Raw genomic sequence first — 25,951 nt, 5'->3', positions numbered from 1 at the left:
TTTTTGGTTTAGCACAATCTTTAATTGAACTCTGTAACACTTCAGGGTAGTAATTTTTCTTGTAGTTAAATTAAGCTCTTTGTGTTGTGACCTGAATTTGTTCTCCTTGTGGCAGATACTGCTGACCTGAGAATCCTCTCCAGTGTCTTTAGAATAATTCTTTGAATAGCTAATAGTTATGAGAAATAACAAAATTGATTCTCTGATTCTTACTTCAAGTAGAAGAATGTTATATTTCCAAATGAAAATTTGAAAAAGGCTTCAATTGCTTATTTTTCAGAGTTACAAATTGAAGAAATTACAGACCGCTTTATTACCTATGCAATATTTTGTCTTGGAAAGGTTTTGTTTATACATATGAGACCATAAATAAACTGATGGTGTTAAGTAATGTAACAGTTTGGAGCTTTAGGGAAAATAATACTTTGGATATATTAGAATGCAGTAATCACACACAAAGTATTCTGTAACCTTCAAGATTTATGATAAGTGAATCAACTTTCAATTTCCTTTATTTAGAAACGAAAAATAAATCAAAAAATGAGAATTAATCTAAGAAGTAAACAAGAGTAATTGAAATTTGGAGAACAAATATAAAGAAAAAAAGTGTCTGAGAATGTTTAACATTGGCAAACTTATTACTAATTCAGTCACACAGTCTACATATCTTTGATAAAGGTCAGAAAAAAGTAAAGAACATATTTTTGTCACATGTTTTCTTATCTGATAAGACTCCATATTTTTACTTCTATTTGGAGTAGAAAACTTAATGAATTTCTTCTAAAATACATTTTTTCATTACTCTGAATTGAACCCAGTGGTGTTCTACTACTGAGCTATACCGCCAGCCCTTTTTAATTTTTATTTTGAGACAAGGTCTCAATAAGTTTTCCAGGCTGAGCTTTAACTATGTGATCCTGAGTAGTTGAAGTTACAGACATGTGCCACTGCACTGAACCTAAAACACAGCTATTCATAAAATGTGTAAAACAAAGGGGTGTAGGGAGCTAGTGAAAAACATGAACCAGACACACTGAGGTAAATATCCTACCCTGTCTACCCTCCTCAACTTAGAAATTATGATATTCAAAGGGAAGAGGAGCAAGGGAGGGGGAAGGGAAAAAAATTAAGATGTGTTACATACATGTACCAACTCCTCATGATAAATGTAGTCATTATGTACTACATACATGTACTAATAAAAATTTTAAAAAATAAGATATAATAAATAGTTGTTGATTCTTACTCAAACTTACTAGAAGAAAAAATCCTAGGTGTCAGAAATGAAGTAGGACCAGAGTTGTGCTAGGACTCAGCAATTCCACTCCTAGATATCTATAGAAAAGTTAAAACATGTCTGTACAAAAATTTGTATGCCAGTGTTTATAGCAGTATTGCTAAAAAGTAGAAATAACCTAAATGTTCATCAACTACTGAATAAATAAAATTAGATGTATCCATACAATGGAATTTATTCAATGATAAAAAGAAATGAAACACTAATATATATTACAAAAGGGATGGATTTTGAAAATATGCCAGGTGAAAGAAGCCAGATATAAAGGACCAAATATTGTATAATTCTATTCATACGAACTGTCCAAAATATGTCAAATCCATACAGACAAAAAGTAGCTGGTTTCTTATGGCCTAGGTTACTGGGTAAGAGAAAATGGAAAGTGACTGCTAGTAGCCACAGGTTTTTTTTGGGGGGGTAAGTAAAATGTTCTAAAGTTGAATGAAGTGATAGTTTCCCCGAATCTGTAAATATGCTAAAAAGCATTGAAATATGTCCTTTAAATAAATGAATTGTATGATATATGAATTATATTTCAATAGAGCTGATATCAAAAAAGAAGTAAAAAACTAAGAAAGCAAAACTAAAATAAGCAGAAATCGATGGAATAACTGCCAAGTGGGCTTCCAAATTCTAATGAGGCCTAGTACCTAGTGCTACATTTTGGATTCTTTTTTTTTTTTCTTGGTACTGGGGATCGAACTCAGGTCCTTGTGCTTGTGGGGCAGGCAGCGGAACCACTGAGCTAAATCCCCAGCCCCTAGTGCTACATTTTGATGTCTGTTTGAGGATAGGATATATGGCTGTGTGCATATGTGAATTAAAACTTTTGCAATGAAGAATATGGTCATTGAAATAAAAACAAACACCGTGAGTAAGCCGTAAGATATACAGTTGAAGAGACAGTAGAGGGAAAATACGCTGGAATATGACACAGCAAGAAACAGAGATGAAAAATGTGAATGGACTGTTAGTAAATGTGGGTTAAAATGAGAACATCTAAAATCTGTCTAGTAGAGCTTTTTCTTTTCTTGGTAGTAGGGATTGTACCCAGGGCCTCATGCATGGTAGGCAAGTGCTGTATCACTGAGCTACAACCCCAGCCTTCTAGTAGAATTTTGAGTTAGGGATGTTCAAGAAGTGAAAGACATGAGTCTCTAGATTGAAGAAGTGTATAAGTTCCCAGGTAGGAAAAGTAAATATGTACCTACACACATTGTGACAATACTGCATGACAATAAGGACAAACCTAAAAATTTTGAAAAGAAATGGTTTCAAGGAGCAAGTAAATAATGAACTGATGACTTCAGATCAGTAATAATAGATTCTTTTTTTACTTTTTCTTGTTTCCCCCTCTGTTTTTATTGGTTACATATTAATTGGCTTCACTTTAGCAGATTCATACATGCATATAATATACTTGATCATTTTTACCCCCAACACATCCCTGACCTGACCTCACTCTTAATTTCATGTTGCTTTTGTTACAATAGATATATTTTGCTCATGTGCATCACTCCTACTACCTGCCTTCATTTTCCTCCTTTCTAGCTCCTTTTTCTTGTTGAATAATAGTTTCTCTTTTAGTCCTTGTCATCTTTTAAAAATTCTACATGTTAAGGAAAACACACAGTATTTGTCTTTCTGGTTCTGGATTATTTTGGTCAACAGTATGGTCTCCAGATTCTTCCATTTTCTCTGCAAATTATAAAATTTCATTATTCTTTACAGTTAAATAATCATTGCATATATTTATATATGCCTCATTTTCTTTATTCATTCATCTATCGATGAACACATAGGCTGCTTGTATATCTTGGTATCATGAATTGTACAGAAATAAACATACCTAAGTAGGTATCCCTACAGTATGCTGGTGGTATAGCTGTATCAAGTGATAGCACTATTTTTAGTTTTTTGAGGATTCTCTAAAGCAATATTAGATTTTAGAAAGATTGGATAATATCTTGAAAGTGTTAAGGGAAAATGGCCCACAATCTCAGAGGTCTCTCCCTAGCTAATTACATTTTCAGATGAAGACTAGGTTTACCACATTGTTGGAAGGACTGCAAAAGTATGTATTTCAACAGGAACACCAAGTCCACAAGGAAAGGTTGGCATGCTAGAAACAATGATGAGGGAAGAAATAGTAGTATATATTGTTAAATTTAAATGTATTATAAAAAGTAAAGTAGCAAAATTAATATTAATATGGGGAAATATTGGGGCCAGGGACTTAGCTCAGTGGTTCCACTGCCTGCCTTGCAAGCACAAGGACCCAAGTTCGATCTCTGGTACCAAAAAAAAAAAGTGATAATATGGGGAAATATTTAACAACAGAGTGAAGCCATAATACTAAATGAGAATGTAGAAATTTGAATAAGAGATAAATTCTTTCTTAGGTTCATGTATCTTCTAGAAAGAGAATAGACGTATGTATCAAAATACTTTATACCTTGTTAGCTCAAGTATGCATATATCAATTTGAGATAACCACAAAGGAATGGAAATAGATCTAGTAAAAATAGCAAATAGAGAAAACTTTATGCAATGTGTAGAAATGAAAGGAAAAAAATAAGTATAAATAGTAAGTATAAAATAATGGTAGAAGTAAGCATAATTTCACTGTAGAGGTTAAGATTTCAACATATGAATTTTAGGGGGGTCACAAGTATTCAACCTTTGACAAAGGGGTAATATTGTAACTAAGGTTTTTTCTTTTCACTTTTATTAAAATTTCTTTTATTTATCTCAAATAATTGCATATTATACCCCCCCCCCCCACCACCACAAAGCCTTATGTGCTCATAGGTGAATTTTGAAGGTAATTGGATTAGGGTGTGTGAATATAAACTTATGGGTGTGATACTGGGATTAAGGATATGAATAATGGAGCCCCACCTTGGGTATGGGTGGCACCAATCAATAGACTTGTAACCTGGATGGATACAGGGACAGAAAGAAGGCAGGCTTGCTGCTGCTACTGCTTGCTGCGGCTACTGCTTGCTGCTTTGGCTGCTTGCTACCTTCCTCCCTGCCATGCCATGAACTATTTATCCTCTGTGATGCCCCTCTACCAAGCTGCCCTTCCTTGGACCCAGGTGATTATGGGCTGAAACCTCTACAAACTGTGAGCTAAATAAACCTTTTCTCCCTTACCTTGTGAGTGTCGGATGTTTTGTCTCAGTAACAAAAAAAGTAACTAAGACATATATTTTTAAAAATCGGGCCGGGGATTTAGCTCAGTGGTTCTGCTGCCTGCCTCGCAAGCATAAGGACCCAAGTTCGATCCCCAGCACCAAATAAAAAAAAAAATCACCTAAAAATCATGAGCAATTTGAAATTTTGTCTCATGAATGTGAAGAAGTTTCAATATTCTATTTTTAAATTCACTATTATAGCATTAGTGAGAAAAAAATACTGTTTTAGTTAAGGGAGAAAAAGGATTTGATAAGATGCAACAGCCAAATCTTAAAAAATAAACCAAAGCGAAAACAAAATAAATTCTTACTAAACCAAAAATACTCAGAGCAAACCTTGAGTAAAAGGAAAATTCCTTAATCTGATAAAGGGTATCTACCAGAAATTTACAGCAAATATTATTGTTTTTTGTAAATAAACATTTTATTTTTTCAAGTGAAGTGGGAGGTAGAGAAAAAAGAAGCATTTATTTTGTAACTTCCATTAATTTTCAATTTCATTGCCTTTCTCCATCAGTAAAGCTTTACAAAAACGAAATATTTTGTGTTTGGGATAACTTATGGGCAGTAAGGAATCATACATTGTTGTTCCTTGATATCCACAAGGGATTGGCTCCAGGATCCCCACAGATACCAAAATCCATGGATGCTCAAGTCCCTTTTAGAAAATAGCACAGTATTTGCACCCAAAGTACACACATCCTCCCACATTTCAGTTATCTCTAACTTACTAGTAATATCGAATACAATATAAATAGCTGTTAAATTGTGATATTTAGGAAAAATAAAGAAAAATTTGTATATGTTCAGTACAAATGATTTTAAACAGATAACACAAAACTTTCTTTTCAGTGATCTAAGATAAACTAGTAGTGTAAATGAAACAAATTAGCATATATATTAAATTTTTTTCCTGTATTTTAAAGTACTTTTTATTTTGCTGTTTTTAAAATTTGTTTTGGGAACCATTCATAATTTTTTAATGACTGATGTCAAAGAACACATCCTGAACTTCGGGAGAACACAGTTTTTTTTGTTTTATTGCTCTTTTTAATCAATCAGAAAATACTTTAAAGAGCTTAATAATTTCCCAATTTTTGATCCTGGCAACATTTCATCAAGGTTTAAGATTCTTTCAGGGCTCTCAACCAGACCCCTCAGAAATTCCATACAAAGAGGGAGACATATTAAATACAAAGATCTGTGTAAACTGAATTAACTACTATTTTACAATAAAAAGGAATTTTACCTCATTATCTTTACATCATTTAAATTGGATATTCCTATTCAGTGTTACTGCAAGATTAAAAATTTGCCCTTACAAACCTAAAGGCAGCTTCCTTTTTTTCCTTTCTTAAAATGTAAAAAACAAGAGGGATTTTTTTTTGTTGTATCATGGAGAAAGCAGCAGCTTTACCTTCACTCTTGTATGTTCATGTAACAAAAATCTGCCTCCAGCTTTATTTCTTAAAGTCTCCACAGAAACGTCCATCCTCTAAAATATTTTTGAAACAACATAATATATAATTTCGGAAGTCTTTGAACTTCTCCCTACTTCTTATTTGTCTCTTTATTTGTATATTTTGTTCTCTGTTTTGTTCATTATTTGTATATTTATATATATATTTTTCTCATATAAGAGAAACCATGTAATATTTGAGCTTGTATGTCTGACTTCACTTAATATTATGTGCTCAAGTTACAGCAAATATTCTTACATGGCATATTTCCTTTAGAGTTAGAAACAAAACAAGAATATCATCTTTCTGCATGTTTAGCCAGTGCATTTGCCCAGGATTATGTGATTGTTTACTTTAAAAACTAAGAGATAATATGTATAAATTATTAGAACAAATGAGAGTTCAGTGAGCTCATTTATCCAGATTAATGACATTCCTTACTCCAGTACCTATGAATAAATCTAACAAATGGTGTGTAATGTTCTGTGGGGAAAAGTATATATCTTTATTGAAAGTTATAAAAGAAGACTTAAAGAAAAGCTGTGCTTACATTGTAGAAAATATTCCCTATTATAAAAACTGTTTTCCCTCAAGTTAATGTTTAGGTATAATTTAGTCAAAAGTTCTTCAAGATTACGGTAAAATTTCTTTTTCTCTTTTTGGGATTCAGGGTCTTACTATGTAGTTCAGGCTGGCCTTGAACTCACTATGTAGTCCAGGCTGGCTTTGAACTCACATGATCGTCCTTCCTCAACCTCCTGAGTGCTGGAGTTACAGGTTTGAGCCTCCATGCTTGGCATATTACAGTGAATTTGACAAGCGGATCTCAAAATTAGCATCTAAGCATAAAATGCCAAAAAACAGCCAAGGAAAATTTGTCAAAGATTAAGGAAGATATACATACTCTATCAGATATCAAGATCCATTATAAAACTGAATTCATTATCACTGTGTGTAATTGATGCAAGGAAAGAAATAGACTGTTAGAATAAACTGCGTCTCAGAAAGAAATCCACGTTATCTACAGGAAATTATGTTAGAAGTAGCATTGTAAATAGTGTGGAAATGAATCAACTTGTCAATAAATGGTTAAAAAAATAAATATTTTCCATTTTATCTCATACACAAAAATAAAATCCAGATATATGACAAAAGACACTATAATACATAAAAGTAAGATCCAGTATATGACAAAAAGACATAAGCCACTACAAGATTTAAGCCATTCTATAAGATATAAGCCATAAATTAAGAAAAGATGTTTAACACAATTAATCACTAAAAATATATTGATATTCAGGGACTACAAATTAATAAGGAAAAAATGGTCACTTATTCAAAGGAGGAATAATTCAATAAACATTTAAAAAGATCAACTTCATTACTGATCATGGAAATGAAATTTAAAACAACAATCTACTGTAATTTTATACTTTTAAAACTTTTATAAAAATATTTTCTGAAACATTCTCTATAATTTTCTGAAATGTTTCATTGATTAGAAATACTAATTTTTTGCTTTCATAAATATTTCACTGCATCAAGTAGCTAAATTTTCCAGTTCTTATCAGCTAACCACAATAAATCTGTTTTCTTATCGTCTCATGACCCTTTGGAAGTAGAAATGAATACTAAGACGGCTATCTTGTTTATGCATCATCTGTTGACTTCAGCAAAGTCCCCGTCAAAAGCTTTTTTTTTTTTTTTTTAAATCTTCTCAGGATAACACAATGCCAGGAAGGAACAAAAAAATTATTGGTGCATAAAGTGTTGTTGGTTTTTTTTAAAATGAACTCGTTCCATATTGGGGCAGTCAAATGAAATTAAATTTTGTTGAAAATTTTAAAACAAAAATTAACATAATTTATACTTAAAGTATTTTATTAAGCAGACAAAAGCGAAATAAAGTAGCCTGAATTTAGTAAATTTTACATTTATTAAATATTAGCTAGGCTCCTTTTTCTTGTTATTTTAATTTTGTAAATATTCATTTGTTTTTGCTAGTTGAATTTAGACTGGAACATTTCTTTGTTTCACATAATGACTCTATAAGCATCTCATCCTCTTGGAGCTTGGTTCATAATTCATTTTCTAGACATTTGAAAACCTAAGGGGTCACAGAGAAGAAAATTTAGAATTATAGGAAGTTTTCAAGTATTTTGCATCCCAAAATACATTTATTATAGGAGAATGGATTAGAGGTCTCTGTAATAAGAGTTCTACTCCATTCAACTATTTTGCATTCTATCTTAGAATGATGATCCTTTAGCATAGAAAATTTAGACAGACTTTTAAAATTTAATTAGAGATAACAGTTAACTGTCTTTGGTAGTGAAATGAAAGAAATATTCCATTATGGTAGAAAGTGAATAATATCTAAGTAAAAATTCTACTAAGTTGGTAACTGAATTTAAAAATCGCAAGCCAGATTGAAATAATTGTACACACTATTGACCAATTAATGTTCTTGTGAATTTTTTGTTGTCTCAAAGAATGATTTTGCTTGTGGAAGAGACTGGCTATTCAGATTTATTTTTTGTTTTAACAACTGATTCAATTTTTAAGGGTATAATTTAAAAAATCTATGCCTTCAGGCTTTATGTTCATCCAGCTAAGTCTGTAAGTCTAACAGATCTTAACAAATACATTTATGGGCCTTTGAAAAATATTTGGCTCCACTTATAAAACTTGGCTAAATTAAATACTTCCAAACATTTGAAACTTTGTTAATAAATTTCATATATTCCATTTGACCCGCAAATACAGTAAACTATCTGTACAAATAGGACAAACCATACATTATCTTAAATATTCTGATAGTTTATAAATTTAAGAATTAAAATTACAAGTATAAATTAATCTGCTACACATTCCAAATAAGATATCCATTGAGCCCCTCAGTCTTTTTCTCCCACTCTGGCTATTAATATCCTTCTCTCATATTTGCTATCCTCCACAAGCTTTGCAGGGAAATCTAGAAATGTTCCAATATAGTGCCTTTGTGAGGATGTGTTGACAGATTTCTTTAGATGTCAGGGATATCTTTAAATTGCAAGTAGGTCTAAACTTGTAAGTAATCAGTGCTAGTGACTGTGGTCTGATAGGAAGTAATAGAGATTTGGGTGCAGGACCTAATATTAGTAATGTGTTGAGAAGAAGATTAGGTAGGGTGCCAGAACAAGGGCTCAAGAAACGGGGAAAAACAGCTATTGTTTTACTTACTGAGAGATGGGTTTTGAACCTCAAGGCAATGATCTAAAAATTCTGATGAAAAATCAACAATTCCCATATCATAGTCTAGGACTAAAAAGAGGCAAGTAAAGGACAGTGTCAGATATGTAGCTTAGAATATTACAGAAAGAGGGAATATTATGTGATGGTGCTATACACACTCATCTATTTGCTTCTGGCTCACTCCAGCCTTTCCACTATTAGTTTATACTCAAGCCTGTGGGAACCATCACCAAAGAGTTAGAGCTGTGTAAAAGCTACATCAGAAATGCTATGTTCTTAGGATGTTTATTTGGAACATTGTATCACACAGTGGTTAGTTTGTAGTAGTACAATGCAGGTAATCATGGGTTAAAGATTATTTCTATGGGCTCACTTGGATCATAAATTCTATATATAACTTCGTCCATGTAGGTGGGAAACTGTTTCATATTCCAAGCCAGGTTGCTCACAGTCTGTTTTTGTAGTTGAAGAATGGCTCTATCACTCACCAGTTTGTAGTTTTGACAACATATTTATAGAATAGATATGGAGATGTATTTTTTAATGGCATAGAGAATGAAGCTGGATAATATTTCATTCAATCATTTGTGTTAGCAAATAAAGAAAACCTCATTAATCCACTTCCTCTGATTTAAATTTGTGATTGCCAACTTAAAGCAGACTACAGTGTTGCTGTGTTATCTAAGAAAATTTGATAAGCCACTTACACATACAATAAACAAGATTTATAAGGTATACTAAATTCATTTATTAAAGCAAATTATTGTCTTATCTTGCAAAATGTTACATATAAATGATTAAAGCTACAAATGAACTTTAATTAGTTATCAAAGGAGATTCCATAAACATAATTTCGATATATTCCAAGTTTATGTTTATTCTACAATTTTGTATGCTTTAGATTTTGCAGATCCAGACTGATCTTTCTTAATTCCTTGTAACTAGTAAAGAATTGTGCATATGTGCATGTGTGTGTGAGGGGGTGCAGGTGTGTGTGAAATGGTATTTAAAAATCATAGAATGCTTTAACTTGATCATTCTATTTACTTCTCTCCACCCTCTTTCCCCTTCCAGGTTCTTACCAACCCTTGCTAAGTCAGCATTAGAAAAAAATTTGGCAGATGCTACAATAGAGATAAGTACTGATTCTAATCTGGAACTGGAATTGGAGAATTTTAAATGTAAGTTTGATTTGGTTCTTTTTTAAGTGAAATAATAATTATCAAACATTTGATGATATTTATTATTTTAATCTCAATTAAAATGTTTTTTGTTTTCTATTTTGTTTGAAGAAATGAAGCTGTGTTCTTTTGAAAAAGCTTGAAAACTGTTTATACATTGAACTTTAGAATATTTACTTTACTTGAGTACATACTAGATATAGTTCTCCCCACCTGAAAAGTCACAATTGACACTAGAATATTAGAATTATGGTAAATCAACTTATTTAATTTTGACAAATAAATGTTTTCAAATATATTTTACCATAAAATCTATAATTTTGTCTTTGCACATTTACATTTTGAGAGCCACCACTATCCTATGGAACATATTTGGGAAACTTTTCTAGTTTGATATAGAATAAAATAATAATCAGAATGCCATTGTATGACTTTTTCTTCCATTTCCACCTGTGTTATCTTTTGTGCTAATTGTCTTCTGGCTAACCAGAAGTATAATTTTGAATTTTGGGGAGATGTAGCTCTCTCCATAAAAATTTTCTTGTTCTTCAATTAGAAGAAAATGAGAGTTCCCATTTTTTATATGAGTAAATGTTTTTATATAAGTATATGTTTATAGTACATAATGAGAACATTTTTTGCAGAGAATAGATACATGTACATAATACATCTTAATTCTTTTTATTCCTCTTCCCCTTTCCTTCTTCCCTGCTTCCTCCATCTCTAGCTGTCCTTCTCATTTATAAAGGATCTGTCGGTTTCCTATTGTCTATCTTTTTCTGTTGCTCTTAAAATTATCTGTATTTCTGATTTCTCAAAGAAGAGAATTCATGTGATATTTAACCTTGTATGTCTGATTTATTTCACTTAACATTATGGTGTCCAGGTCTCCATTTTTAGAGTAATTACCTGTTTTATCAAAACACCCAAAATGTGAACACTGTTCAAAAGGGACTATTGTAGCTCTCTTTGTAGATGTTTTTAATGATTGGGGCTATACTGAACCAAGAATTTGGTATTAAGGAAATTAGAAGGCTTATTTATTTATTTATTTATTTATTTTTGGTACCGGAGATTGAACTCGGGTCTTTGCACTTGCACAGTGGGCGGCGAAACCACTGAGCTAAATCCCCGGCCCTACAAGGCTTTTTTAGAATAAAATTATTAATTTGATATGCTGATGGAAAAAGAATAACTCTGAGACTTTTAAACTCATGATGTTCCTTGAGTGAATCTATTAACATATCCAAAGAAAGAATATGTTATTGGCTTGTATCTCAATATTCCCCCAGAGCCTCATAAGCTCATAGGTGGGGCTTTTCAGTGGTGGCTGGATCTAGGGTATGTGCTACTGGGATCAAGGATGTGATGCTGGGATTGATTCATGATGCAATGCTGGGATTAAGGCTGCCCCACCCTAGTTGTGAGTGCTAAGGATGAGTAGCCTGGATAAGATATAAGGAACAGAAAGAGGGTCACTGCTTGTCACTTGTCTTTTGTCACTTGGTTGCTGCTTGCTGTCTTCTGCCTGCCCTGCTTTGCTGTGGACTGTTTCTCCTTTGTGATGGCCCTCTACCATGCCACCTTGCCCTGGAACCAACCAACTATGAACTGAAACTTCTAAAAACTGTGAACCAAATAAACCTTTCCTCCTTTAAATTTGGGTCAAGAAGTATTTTGTCTCAGCAAAGGGAAAAGTAACTAAGACAGAATTTGGTAATAGAAGTGAGATTGTTGCTGTGACAGAAGGATGTGGCTCAGGAGCCTTTGGAACTGGTTTTGGGAAGTTTGGAAAGGTTTGGAGATGCTGGTTGAAGAAGCAGCCTGGAAATGCCTTAAGCTGTACTTGATGGAAAATTCTTGTCAGAGCTCAGAAGACCAGAATGCTGATAGAAATGCTGCCAATAAAGACCAGGTTCAAGAGGTTTCTGCTAGGAAGAAGGACTGCATTGGCTGTTGGACTTTAGAACATGTGTTCTGGAGGCAGAAAGTTTGTCTGCATTTTGCTCATGTCCAGAGACTTTGCCTGAGACTGAGATTAAGGGTGGTGGACTAATTAACCTTGTAGAAGAAATTTCAAGGCAGTCTAATGTGAGGGAGTGGCCTAGCTACTGCTGGCGGGCTTTTATCCAGATTTATATTGATATCAAGAGCAAAGAGCCCAGGAGAATGATTTAAAACATTCTGAGTTTGGCCAGAAAGGAAGCTTCAGTAAAGCTGTGGACTCCAAAGATAGAACAGAGGAGCAATTGGTCCCTGAAAAGACTAGCAAGAAAAAGCCAAGTTATGTTTGCTCTCGGTTGTAATGACAGAAGCCAGGTTTTGAGCCTTGAGGACCTTGACAAATTTACCAAAATAATGCCATCTTATGAGATTTCTTAGAAGACAACTGGCCAACTTTCTCCTAGGAAAGTACTAGTATCATCATTCTTTGAGTGTATTTCCCTTTTTAGCTTGAAAGCTTATCAGTAAACACTGGTTGGGAAATTAAATTGTTCAAAAGACCTATTTCTATTGACTATACCATAGGTTCTGTCTGGGGTGTTTGAACCTGAAATTATGTGTATTATACAGTTATATAAGTTGATTTATGCCATACTCCTGCTCTTTCCCTTTATAGTTTTTACATTGGGCCTACTTCAAAGTCCTATTGATAGTAAATAAGTGGTAAATCTCTGCATGACAGCTCATGACTTTCCTTCTGTAGAAAACTTGTGAATGGCTAGGATCTATTGAAAGGAGAGGTAACTGTTAAGGTCTTCTGTACTCTGCCAGATGTATACCACTCAGCAGTGATTAAATAAGGTGACAGTATAATTATTTTTAGTTCACAATTTTTCATAGCACTCCATAAAAGCAAATGTTGTTTTCCTCTCCTGCCTTTCAAAAATGCCTTACCACAAAATAGCATTCTAGAGGAAAAACAGATTGTAATTTTCTTATTTGAAATAGGAAAGAAAAGGATAGGTGAATTGTTCAATGCATTGTAATTGTGTATGTGCTTGCTTGGATATTTCCACAGGATGGAATATTATTTGGAGTCAAAGGATTGAACATACTGGATTTGTCAGATAGAATGTCAGACTAGACTAAATTCTATTTGAACTAGAATACTAGCTGGGTAATTTTAGGCCAAATATTTAATTTATGTTCTTAGTTTCCTCATAATTCTTGTGTCATTATTAGGAATTACTTGAAGTTATATGAAGAAAATATGTGATAAATCTGTGGGTTTGGGATCTGGCACATAAAAGATCCTCAATAAATGACAGCTTTTATATTGTGATCATTAATACTATAACATTAACTACTACTATTAATGTTATTATTCTTGGAAAATGTCAGTGTTCATGTGTATCTGTCTACTATAGGGAATACAATGAGATATGTACCCCGAATTTTAAGAAATTTATGATTAATTTCCTGGTTTCGAAGAGCTCATACTATACTCTAGACCAACTTTTTTAAAGCAAATAGGAAATAATACAGTAACAGTTAATACAGAATAATTTTGCATGGCAAATGTTCTCAATTTCTTGTTAAGTACTTAAAAATGTAGCTCTTCTGGACAAACTTTGAAAATGATATTTCAAGAAGACTGAGATGGGTTAATTCATTTGTATTCTTGACTAGAACTCTAGGGGATTCTCTTATGGAGTTTCAATGAGTGGGTACTAACATGAAATTCCAGTATTTCAGAGCTTTTGAATATGTATTTGGCTTATGTGTATGATATATTCTCTGACCAAACAAATATATGAATATGGTTTGAGTGTGTTCTGGGTTGTTTTTAACTCTGTATGCTCTATATGCTGCATCCTGTATATGTTGTTTTGTATAAAATTTATTATATTTTGGAATGTTTTAAGCTGTATGTAGAGCTATGGTATTTATTACCATCCTTCAGCTTATTTCTTTAGGTGTTAAATTAAAATCCTTGCAGAGTTCACAGGTGTTACAGAAGCTATCTTGCATTTTACGTTGGGTGGCCTTAGCTTCTTTGGATATTATTCATAGGACATTGGTATGATTAATCCTCTGTCCTGTGTGATTTGTTCAGGTGAAGTAGTATCCGGATCGCTGAGGATTGGCACTGTTAGTGCACCAATATATAATGCTCACGAGAAAATGAAGGTGCCTGATGTTCTCTTCTATGACAACATTCAGGTAAGCGCATTGCTTTGTGTTCTTGAATAAATCATCACTTGTACTGTGGTAGTTAACTCTGATACAAATGATACTGGTATGTAATTATGTTTGTAATTTCTTACATTCAGTTCAGGTGATGCAAAATAAAACATTAAACATCTTTCATTAAGGCATTATAAAACTTAAAATTACAAAGGTTACTTGAATTACTTGAATTAGAGGAGTGGCTGCTATGATTAAATAAATTTTATATGCATATATACATGATATATGTCCGTACTTCAGGTTAATAAAATTAATACATTGTTAAATTAAAAACAACAGAAGTACTCATTCTCTCTTATGTTTGTTAGTTAAATCACTTCAGTAGTTTAAAGAGGGATGTTTCCTATGCATCCTTTTTTTCATACTCCTTTCCTTTTCCTGCAATTCCTAGTATTTTTCTTTTCCTTTCTTTCCTCTTCTTGTTTTTTAAAGGGACTATAGTAGGGAATTCCCCACTTGTACATTAGCCAACAGTTATCAACTTTCCACTAAAACATAGAAATAACTTTGTACCTAGAGCTGTATTGTAGATATTTACTTTAATAAGAATTTTTCAGGGAAAATTATTTATAATATGAAAGTTTTCTTTTTCAGATATTTTGCCAAGTAGTTGTATATTTCTTTTTATTTTTATTTTGTGTATCCTTTTATTGGTACATTTTAGGTGTACAATATAATGACATTCATCATTGGAGATATGCAACTTTACATACTCTCTTGGTTCTTATTTTCTTCCCCCTTCCCCTGCCCTCCCTTCAACCTCTCCATCTGTATATTTCTTTTATAATAAGTGTGTTTAAGTTTTCCTGAAATACTTGGTAATTTACATGTAAATAACATAACATTTGCAAATTATGTTAGAACTTACTCTTTTCACTATATTAAGGAGTTAACAAAAGGAAAATTTCTTTTTTTTTTTTTTTGGTACTGGGGATCAAACTCAGGACCTTGCACTTGCAACGTGGTACCGATGAGCTAAATCCCTGGTCCAGAAAATTTCTTTTTTAATCTGACATTCTCCAGTTCTATTATTCAATTAATATCATAATCTATATCCCTAAATATATTAACAGTATAGGAGGCATCTATGTAAGTTCTTTTTTTAATAAAAATCTTTGTTTAAAAATTTGTAATAAACTATAATTACTATTTATGGTATAGAAAGGTATAACCCTGACTTTTTTATTCATTTTATAGCCAGATAACAATGTAGGCTATATTTTTCTTAAGGAACATTAGTACTCTTGCATAAAATCAGTACACAAATGGACAGAATATGTTACTTATAAGATATAGAGGAGGAAAAAAGTCTTCCCTGTAAGACAAAAATATGTGTAAAAGGAAAATATACTATTTCCAACATTGTTGGTATTATATTCTGTCTGTGTAACGGATAAAAACAAAGGAACAAAGGGAAAAAAAAGAATCAGGAAACTGTTAAAAATGACAACTGAAAACCCCCACAGTAGCAAAGTGAAAAGACCTCACAGCGTGTAAGAATGTAGGAAATTCAGTAGGAAGGAAGACCATTGTGCCCTTGAACACAGTGTTTGTTGCCATGGCTTTTGTGACATAGACATAAAGGACAGCAGGGCTCCTGTGAACTTTACACAGAAGCCCTGAGGAACTTTGTAAGCTGTCTCCAACTGTACTCTTCTTAAACCATTATGAATTAACCATTAATGAAAAATTATTAGCTCTACCAGTCCTAGACCCAATGGCTTGATTAAGTTTGCTTTGTTGTGTGTGTCCCTGTTTTGTGCTGCATTTCACCTGTTGAAGCAGTGATCTTCAGTGCCTCTTGCAGATTTGGGTGTGTATGTACCACCTTGTTGTTCTATAGCTTGTTGTCCCCTTATCACATTGCATTGAAACTGGTTTTTGAAATGTGTTTTTCCATATCACTTGCACAAAGCCCTATGTTTTCTTTATTTTGTATTTCTAGAAAATAGTAAAGTGCCTAGCATATGGTAACTGCTGAGTAAATAAGTGTTGAGGGTATTCATAAAAGGATAAATAAGATTTTGAATGTTCATGTAAGGAGTATTATTTCATTAAATATTTCTATGGAATATTTTAGTTGTGCCAGTAAAGAAGAGAAATTTGAGGAAAGGGGGATAATAACCTTTATATGCCTAAGGAGCTACAAATCTGGGAGAAAAATGTAAAATTCTGCAGGTCAAAATCTTAAAATACTTGTTGTAAGTTACTAAGATACAGAGATTAAAGTATACACAAAGCATATGCACCTCCAAGGCTCTTAATCTAAGGATACAGGAAAATAAGTACAGTACATACAGTTACTATACATATACAATGTGGTGGAAGTATATGCAAGTTACTCTGGTAATACTGATGAGGTGATGGTATCTGATCTGAAAAATCATAAAAAATGGGGTAACCAGGGAAGTTGGGACAGTCTCTCAAACAGAGACTTAGTTGTATGAGAGAGTATTTCACATAGGGAGCCATATATAGTTTATCGTCACTGGCACAGAGCTGAGGTTGCAAGTAGAAATGTGTCAAGAGATGAGGCTAGTGAGTAAGGAAAGGATTACTGCCTTTACTAATTAAGAAATTAAGGATTGAGAAATTAAGGATTACTGCCTTCACTAATTAAGAAATTAAGGGCCGGGGATTTAGCTCAGTGGGGCCACTGCCTGCCTCCCAAGCGCAAGGTCCTGAGTTCAATCCCTGGTATCAGAAAACAAACAAAGAAATTAAGATTCTGTTCACTGTTGAGGAAAGGAATGAAAGCTTTTTAAGCACATTGCATTTTTGCTAATTTTGCATTTACTCTTAAGTAATGTTGTCTAGGAGTTTGGATCAAGGGAAAGGAAAACTAGTTCAGTGGTTATTGAATGTTAAGATGATTTGTTGAGATGAATATTAAGAAAGATTTTAAATGATATGATGACAGTGAGAACAAAGTGGAGTTGACATTGTGGGGCTTTTTTAAGAGGTAGAGTTTTTAGGACTTTGTGTTGGATGAAAGACAGAGATTCTCTCCACATATTCTGGTGGAAAAGTAAACTGAAGAGTAAGTGGACAGTTATTCTAAATTGTACCCACAGGGTGGAACACAGGGTGGGAGCCAGAGAGCTGTAGGAGATGAGACTGAAACTAGATCAAGAATATGAGGAGTAACCTTTGTTTCCAAAGTATTAAGAGTCACTTAATGAGTTTTGAAAAATGGAGTGACAAGGTTTTGAACAAAAAAATAGAAATACTGTAGAGAACAATTTGGCTCAGGATTCTGAAGTTACAGAAGCTAAATCAGCTGATAAAATGTATGTAACAGATGATAAAACCCTAAATCAAAGCTGTGGTGATAGAAAAGAAATAGTAGATACAGTTGATTGTTTTTAGTGTCTTAATACTTAAGACTTAATTGGGTCTTGTAAGAGAGGAGGAGCAAGGTGGGCAAGGTGACCATGATGAAGACAGAGGTTTGGTCAGGTGTTAGAAAATGATGCTGTTAATTGGCAAAACGACACAGGATGAAGAAATTAAATTGAAGAAAAAGTAGTGAGCAACGTTTTGGGCATGAATTTAGGAGACTGGGGAATAACCAAGTGGTTCTGTCATCAGTGAGAAATCTTGCTGTTTAAATTCAGTATAGAGCTGAAGCCATGAGAGGATTTAGGGGAACACAAGGTCAGAGGGAGCACTTTGAGCTCTGAGGGGTGAGCACCCAGTTGTGCCCACTGCCTTTGTTTAACCTTCAGGTAGGTGCTCAGTATAAGTAGGCACATCCATCTCTGCCCTGTACCATGACCCCAGCTGAAAACAAAAGAAAGAACAGTAGGGAAAAATCAGTACGGAAGGAATTGTTGCACACAAGTACCTAGTCCAAAAGATTACGAAAAGAAATTGTTGAGAGAAATAGGGAGGAGTCAGGAGAGACAGGCAACAGGGAGAGGAGACTTAAGAAATTGTAGTGCTAAGTGTGGACCAAGAGGACAAGAGAAGAATTATGTTGCCAATGACCTTAACCTTGGGGAGTATTGTTTCATTTGAATAATCTAGTTAGATGTAGAGATGTAGTGAGGATATGAGGTAGGAAGTTAGGAGACTAGTAAAGAAGATAAGAATACAAATATAGTTTGGATTATTTTTCAGTATTACCTCACACTTATTCCAACTTTTCTATCCATTTTTTCATGTAGATGAGCCCATTTTTTTTCAGGAAAAATTTAGTGTTGTCTGGAAATTGGCACTGATATTTTATCTTACTTAAAAGGAAGATGTCTCTAGACTATACAGAACTCAGTTTAAAAATATTTTTTTAGAATTCCCTTTTATAGGGTAACCATGGGTATTAGTCAGCTTTCCTGTCGCTGGGAGCAGGGGACACAAAACCCAACACTCACAGCTTTCGGGAGGGGGGACTTTCAGCTTAATTTAGCTGAAAGCTGAGGCATCATGGTGGAAGGGCATGGTAGAGGAGAGATGCTTAGTTCATCAGAGACAGAAAGTAGAACAGGAGAAGAGCACCAGAGAGTAAAAGGGGACCAGATATAGTACCTAAGGTCACACCTCCACGACGCACCCACACATACATGGAAGTATGCTTTGCTAATCTGCTAGACGTTTTTTAATCCAATCAAGTTGACATATCAAGATTAACAGTCACACCAGTTTGTTTTTAAGACAATCTGTTTACATTTATTGTCATAGCATTATTAATAATGTTGCTTGTTATTTCAGAAAATGTTCTAGAATGACAGTAAGTGAATATGCTTACTTTATTTCAAGCCTTATTAAAACTAGCTCCCTAGTATATTTGTAGAATAAAAACTAATAAACATCAGGAGATACTCATTTGTTCTTGAATGAGGGACAAAAAAACCCAACTTAGTTTCTCTAAGAAAGAAACTAAAACACAATACCAGTACATTTGGAAGGTAAAAGGAAAAATTTCTGGCTATCTAAAAAAACAAATTAAAAAAAAAAGCACACACAGGAAGAATATCTGCAGCATGTATCAGATGGAAAGGTTAATTTGCCTTTTTTAAAAATAGAGAACTTCAATAACTTCATGAGATTTGATACTGAAAACCAAAAGAAAGTGATAAGGATATTAATTGTGCTGGGATATAGTTCTTCCCAACCCCTGATGAGCCTTTGTTACCTATTTATAGGTGTCCTATTTTTCAAGATACAAAAGAGCAATGTAATTTCCTCTGTGGCTTATTATGAACCTTTATCGTGTTCTTTAATTATATTGTGTCATAACTCATATAAAAAAAGCTAACAAGGTGAATAATATATTTTTAATTCTAAAGGTATACATAGTTTGAAGGTAATGATTAAGAACAATTCGGTGTAAAATGCCCCAAAGAAATATTCAGCTATTTTTGGAAGCCTTTGGATATTTATATTAGCAAATGTCAATTTAAATACATATTAGATTACAGACCAGCTACACATACTTTAAGTAAAAATATTTGAATCAGATTACAATAACCCTTGGAAGTGTTGGTTAGTGGCTCGATCTTGCTCAGATGCTCTATTTCAAGTTTTCAGTATCAGTGACCTAATTGTGGATATATGATTTACTTATATCCACATCATTAATTTTGTTTTTTTTACAAATCAAATCACTTGAGTATTCTACCAGAATAGATATTTTACATTCCAAGAAGATATCTGGATAGTTAATTGTTTTCTTTTTTATGATATTGAGAATTGAACTCAGAGCCCTTTGAACTACAATATCCTGAGGTCTTTGTAATTTTTATTTTGAGACAGGTCTTGCTAAGTCCCTGTGTTGCCTAAGGTCAGATTCAACCTTGCCCAGAGTGCTGGGATTACAGGTGCACACCACCACATCCAGCTTTGTGTGTGCATGTATGTGTGCACTCTTGTGTGTCTGTGTGTGTATGTTACTTGGGATTTAATTGAGGGCCTTTACAATGAGCTACATCAGCAGCCCTATGTGTATGTATGAGGCTTGATCCACCTGCCTCAGCCTCCCAGAGTGCTGGGATTAGAGGTGTGCACCACTATCCCTGACTGATTAACTTTCTTATTTCACCCTGATTTTGCAAAAAACAGTTCATGTCTGGTTCTTTTCCCTCTAGCACATGATTGTAATGGAAGACATGCTGAAAGACTTTCTACTTGGAGAACATTTGTTATTGGTTGGTAACCAGGTAAGTTATGGCTGGAACCCAGGAACTAATAAAAACATGATAGTAAGAGTTTAGAAGCAGTAAGTTTCTTCTTTTTGAAAAATGACTCTTTCTCCCCCTATTAAATGACTGGTTTAATTAAAAGGTGAGATTTGGCCATCTTCTAAACTGCAGAATTACCTTAATGCTTAAATCAGCCCCTACTGAATTTCCCATCATTCTGTCGATTCTGTTTCACAAGTGTCTATGCTTCTTGCCCATGCCTGTTACTCTCTCTGCTCAACATCCCTTACTGGATTATAGCAGTGGTTTCCTAGCATAGCTCCACCTCCCTGTGCCTACTTTGAGCTCTTCTCCAGTTGGAAGCCTGGTTGACATTTGTATAACTAAAATATCTTCAAACCTTTGTATTTTGCTTAAATTGATTCACCATTGTCCCCAGATATCATCTAAATCTTCCATTTAACATACAGTTCTGCAAGATCCAGCTCTGCTCATGTCTCTAATGCCAAGCTATAGCCCTTCTTTCTCTTACTCTGGGATGGATCGAAGCACTTGGACCTTCCTTCAGTTTCTTATCACTGCTCTGGTCCTTGGTTCATGCTGTTTCTTCTACATGAGTGTTGTCCATCATTTTTCACATGCCCTGCCTCTGACTCTTAGATAATAAGCTTTGAGAGGAAGTTTGGCCTCAAGTTTTCTTTGTTTTTTGGTACTTATGAAAATGATATGAATTCTTAATATATTTAATACTTCAAACTTATAATTTTAAAATACATTTTAAAAAATAACAATAGGCCAATAGAATAGAAGTTAGAAGTTAGCTGACTAACGGTCCAATACCAACTCTCCCACTTATAACTCCATGACTTTGGGCAAAGTGTTTATCTTTCTAAGGCTGTTTCCTGATGTCCAACCTGAGAGTAAAAATAGTTTTTACTCTACTGGGCTAATGTAAGGATGACCTGAGATAATGACTGGAGAATATTTCACACAGCTAAATATAAAAGCTATGTATGGCTGTAAAATTTTAAAAGCACTTTAATATTATCTTTTTCATATTTTCTAAACAAGAATAAAAAGTAAAACAATAACTTATTCATGGATTTTTTTTTTTTTTTTTTACTGTTTGAAAAGTTGTACCTTGTTTTCTTTAAGTGTCATTCTTCAGTATACCCAAGTAGAATGATGAAGACCAATTAACAGTATTTGGCCCCTGATAGTGAACCACAGAGGTCAAATTCTCATCCAGAAAAACAATGATTCTGTGGTGGGTTTTTTTGTACTGGGGATCAAACTCAGGTCCTTGCGCTCTCGCAGCAGGTGGCAAAACCACTGAGCTAAATCCCTGGCCCCAATTCTGTGTATTTTTAAGTCGGATAGATCCCAGAGCACTTCACAGACTATTTATCCATTAAATTGCAATGCACTTAGCATGTCTTTTTCAGAACTTTTACCATCACTTGATGGCTGTAGACACAAAGGCTCCTGGTATCTTGGCAGCAGTGTACTAAATGCCAAAGACACACAGAGCTGGGGCTTGAGCAACAATTTTTGAAGAGCAAGATTGCAAAAGGAAGGTCCTTAGAGGTCAAAACATAAACTCCAGGTGATTTTGAAACATCCCATTGGTATTGATGCCCTAAGCTTGAGTGGGATGCAATAAAAGTTTCTCAGCAAACATGTATCTTACAATTGAACCAATAGTAGAGCCAGGATTTCAGGAGTCATCTAGGTTAAGTGTTGAAGTTAGAGCCTATGTAGTAGTAGTAACCTGAGAGATGGGAGGAGCATAATCCCTGGAGGATTTAGAAGACCCACCATGTTATCTTCTTTCCCTATCTTGCCTATTCAAATTTTTAACCTCAGAATGACGATGTTGTATCACAGAAATGAAGTAAGCTAAGAATCTGAAGATCCGCCTTCATGCCCAGGTTTTTTTTTTTTTTTACTATTTTACATGATATTAAGTAAACAACTAACCTCCTTTAAGAGTTCTCTCCCCTGCCCACTTCTCTTTCCCTCCCTCCCTCCCCTCTCTTCTGTCAGTTGATGGAGTGAATATTTTCTAAGGTTACCCTACCTATAATCTGTAATATGCTTCTTAAAGTCTACCTGAGCATTTTAACCTGAAGAACCATTCTTAGAAGTATTGTAGTAGGTCATTGTCTTAGTTATTTTCTCTCTGCTGGGACAAAATACCCAACACCCACAAGTTAAAGGAAGAAAGGCTTATTTCAGCTCACAGTTTGTAGAGGTTTCAGTCCATCGTTGGCTGGCTCTAAGGCAGGGAGGAATGGCAAGGGGGCATGGCAGAGGAGAAACAGTCAATGACTGAGAAGGCAGAAAGCAGAAAAAACAGTAAACAGCAAGTCTGCTTCTTATCCCCATATATTCCATCCAGGCTATAAGCCTATTGGATGGTGCCATCCATATGGAGGGTGAGGTTTCCTGTTACCCATATTCAGAACTATGCTAAACCAATCAGTGGATTAATTTAGTTATCATGCTTCATTAATCCATATTCACATGCCCTAGATGAGCTTTTGAGGGGGACATTTAGATACAAGCCATAACAGTCATTTATAGATTGCTGCTGCTCCTCTGTTAGGTTATGCATCTTTCTTCCCTCTTGCTACTAGAGGGAGTAAGCCTCTTGAGAAGTCTTAATTTTGTATTCTCCTTGATGCCTTGCAGCCAGTAGGCATTTAACAAATATTTACTGAATGAATTGCTAAATTTTAGAGGACTTTCTTAAATTCCTAATGAGTAGCCAAAATGATTTAGAAGTAATATGAATTTGAAATTTAGAATTAATTGGATTATCCTTAGAAAATTGTGAAAATAATTGACTGAATTTCTTCTTATAGCTTGAAATTGCTGGGAAAAGGATACACATGAATTAGTCCCTACAGTGCTAGGGACTGTATATGGAAGACCACAGATAGGCAGCATTATCATTAGGACTGAATAATGAATATTAATTATCTTAAATCCTCTATAATAATTAAGTGCTGACTAGTATCTAACTAATTAAATGAAGTATCACTTTGCCTGTACTTCAATTTACCAGGTCAAGGAGTGAAATTAAACCAATATGGCTGGTTAAAATCTTAGCCAACTTCAGTTTCTTTCGAACTTGTTTCAACAACAAAGGTCTGTGTTTAGAACTGAGCAAGCCTATTAGAGTATGAGGGAATACATAGCCACCTGTAGTGTTCCTTGGCAAATGCACAGCAAGTGCCCTACTGAGCTGTGCTTTGCTAAGGACTAGTGTGGAGATTGTGTCTTGTGGATCCTGACCATCTAGAAGAGTTCTTTTTTTCAGAATTGTGTGCTTTTTCAGTCATAGTAATTCTGGTCTCTTTTCAAAAGCTTTGAAAATGCCGTGTTTCATTGATCAGTGTTTTTTTTAACCTTTAATATTTTATGGAAACATAACAGTAAAGAAAGAAAAGGACAAGCAAGTAAAGGTATAGATAGCAGGTTGAAGACTGTTCACTCTCAGCTCTGGTGGGGTGCTGTGCCTATGTTGGAAAATGGCAAGTGACCGCCATCTGGGGAATAGCCTGTTTTATTCACATGATTTACTTTGAAACTATGTGAAGCCATTTATAGCAATTGATCAAGCTTCTTCTTCTCTTTCTAAAGCATTAAGTGATGCTGACTCAAAAAAAAAAGTCAATCAGAAGTGAAGCTTTAGGGAGAAACCCAGAGTGAATTGGCATAATTATATGATAAAATGTAATGAAGGCTCTTAATGCAAACTGTCTATAGATACATACAGCCTATAGAGCTTTCTGTTTACAAACTAGAACTTGACTGAAGTCCATGAAACAAATTGTTCAACCTGAAATCATAACTAGAGATCTTTCACAAGATTGCTGTTATCAGTGGCAACTTTTACAAATGGGGAAATTAAAAGCAGTAGATATTTTGAAGTATCACAGGGCTTGTCATCTTTATTAAGCCCAATCCTACCTTTTCACTGTAGATAATATTATCTTTTTAAAGAATCTATTGTAGTGGCCAAGATTTCACATCTGTCGCAAAGCTAAAAACAGTCCAATAAATACTCCTTATCATAGCAAAATAAAAATAGTTTGTATCTTATTTTGGTGAAATGAAATAAATTTGTTTATCCTTTCTGTTTTCTGTGTGGGTAAAGCACATAGTCTTTCCAATAAGAAGCAGAAGTGTTGCCTTTCAACAAATAGGATGAGTACCCTCAAATTACATGTTTGATGGTCACTTAGGGTTTAATGCTACATATTGTAGGAGCACTGTAATATGCTGTCACATGCATTATTTTCTACCCAATGTAACTTTTTTTGTTGTTGTTAAATTCTTTTATTGGTACATTTTAGGTATACAACACAATTACATTTCTCACTGGGAATTGTACCTTTACATAATGCATCTTGGTTCTTATTTTTTCCCCATTCCTAGCCCTCCCTTCATGCCCTCCACCCTTCCCTATTTACAAAGACTTTATTTCCATTTTTTCCATTTCTCATCATTTTTCCTTTCCCTTCTTTCCTTTCCCCTGCCCCTCCCACTACCCCTATCCTTTTGGACCTTTTCTTCCTATTTTGCATTATCGATTATTCATTCTAATCATTGGTACATTTTAGGTATACAATATAATGACATTCATCATTGGAAATTTGCACCTTTACATAGTCTCTCTTGGTTCTTATTTTTCACCCTTGCCCAGCCCTCCCTTCAACCCCTCCATTCCTCCTCTACCCAATATAACATTACAGGCAACTTTGTACAATTAGGAGTTCCTTGATGGTATTATTATTATTATTATTATTATTATTATTATTATTACATGATCTTCCGATAACAAAAAGAGAGATGGCTATTTATTTTCTAGCCAATGATTTTTTTAAATCCCAGCTCTAGCTCAAGAAAAAGCTTCCTGCCTTCCTCATCTTTTCATACCTGCTTTTCTTTTGATTTTTAAAGCCATATTCCATTTGATACACAAAATATTTATTGTGACAGTTCAGGGTTATAGAATCAGCTTATATGTATATCATTATTTTTTGTTTAAAAAGTTTATAAGAATAAACTTTATTTTGCAGAAAAATGCTTAAGTTTGGAGAAGCAGTTACATTTTATTAGATTTTTGAAGGAAAATTTTTTTTTTGTAGTGTGATGTTCCAGAATGATTAGGAATCTTTGTGTAAAAATTATCTTGAAATTCTACATAGCTTTGTTTTTACAAGTGGAAACTTAA

General features: G+C 34.0%; 1 protein-coding gene across 3 annotated transcripts in view; it reads left to right on the top strand.

Moving 5' to 3' along the window:
- Positions 1-25,951, top strand: part of Vwa8 (von Willebrand factor A domain containing 8) — a 443,736-nt gene that overhangs the window by 183,774 nt on the left and 234,011 nt on the right. For all 3 annotated transcript variants that reach the window (XR_015445839.1, XM_004844253.3, XM_087197309.1), the window contains 3 exons: positions 10,266-10,372; positions 14,433-14,539; positions 20,653-20,724. Coding sequence is in view for 2 of the 3 variants with exons in the window: in XM_004844253.3 (XP_004844310.1) it covers positions 10,266-10,372; positions 14,433-14,539; positions 20,653-20,724 (286 nt within the window). In the remaining variant the exon portion in view is untranslated. The remainder of the gene's footprint in view (positions 1-10,265; positions 10,373-14,432; positions 14,540-20,652; positions 20,725-25,951) is intronic.

This window comes from Heterocephalus glaber, unplaced genomic scaffold (assembly GCF_053883595.1).
Source record: "Heterocephalus glaber isolate CG9 unplaced genomic scaffold, H.glaber_assembly_v1.0 deba00001666, whole genome shotgun sequence".
In the NCBI taxonomy this organism is placed as follows: domain Eukaryota; kingdom Metazoa; phylum Chordata; class Mammalia; order Rodentia; family Bathyergidae; genus Heterocephalus; species Heterocephalus glaber.
Note: the sequence above shows the minus strand (reverse complement) of the source record. Positions and strands in the feature narration are given on the sequence as shown.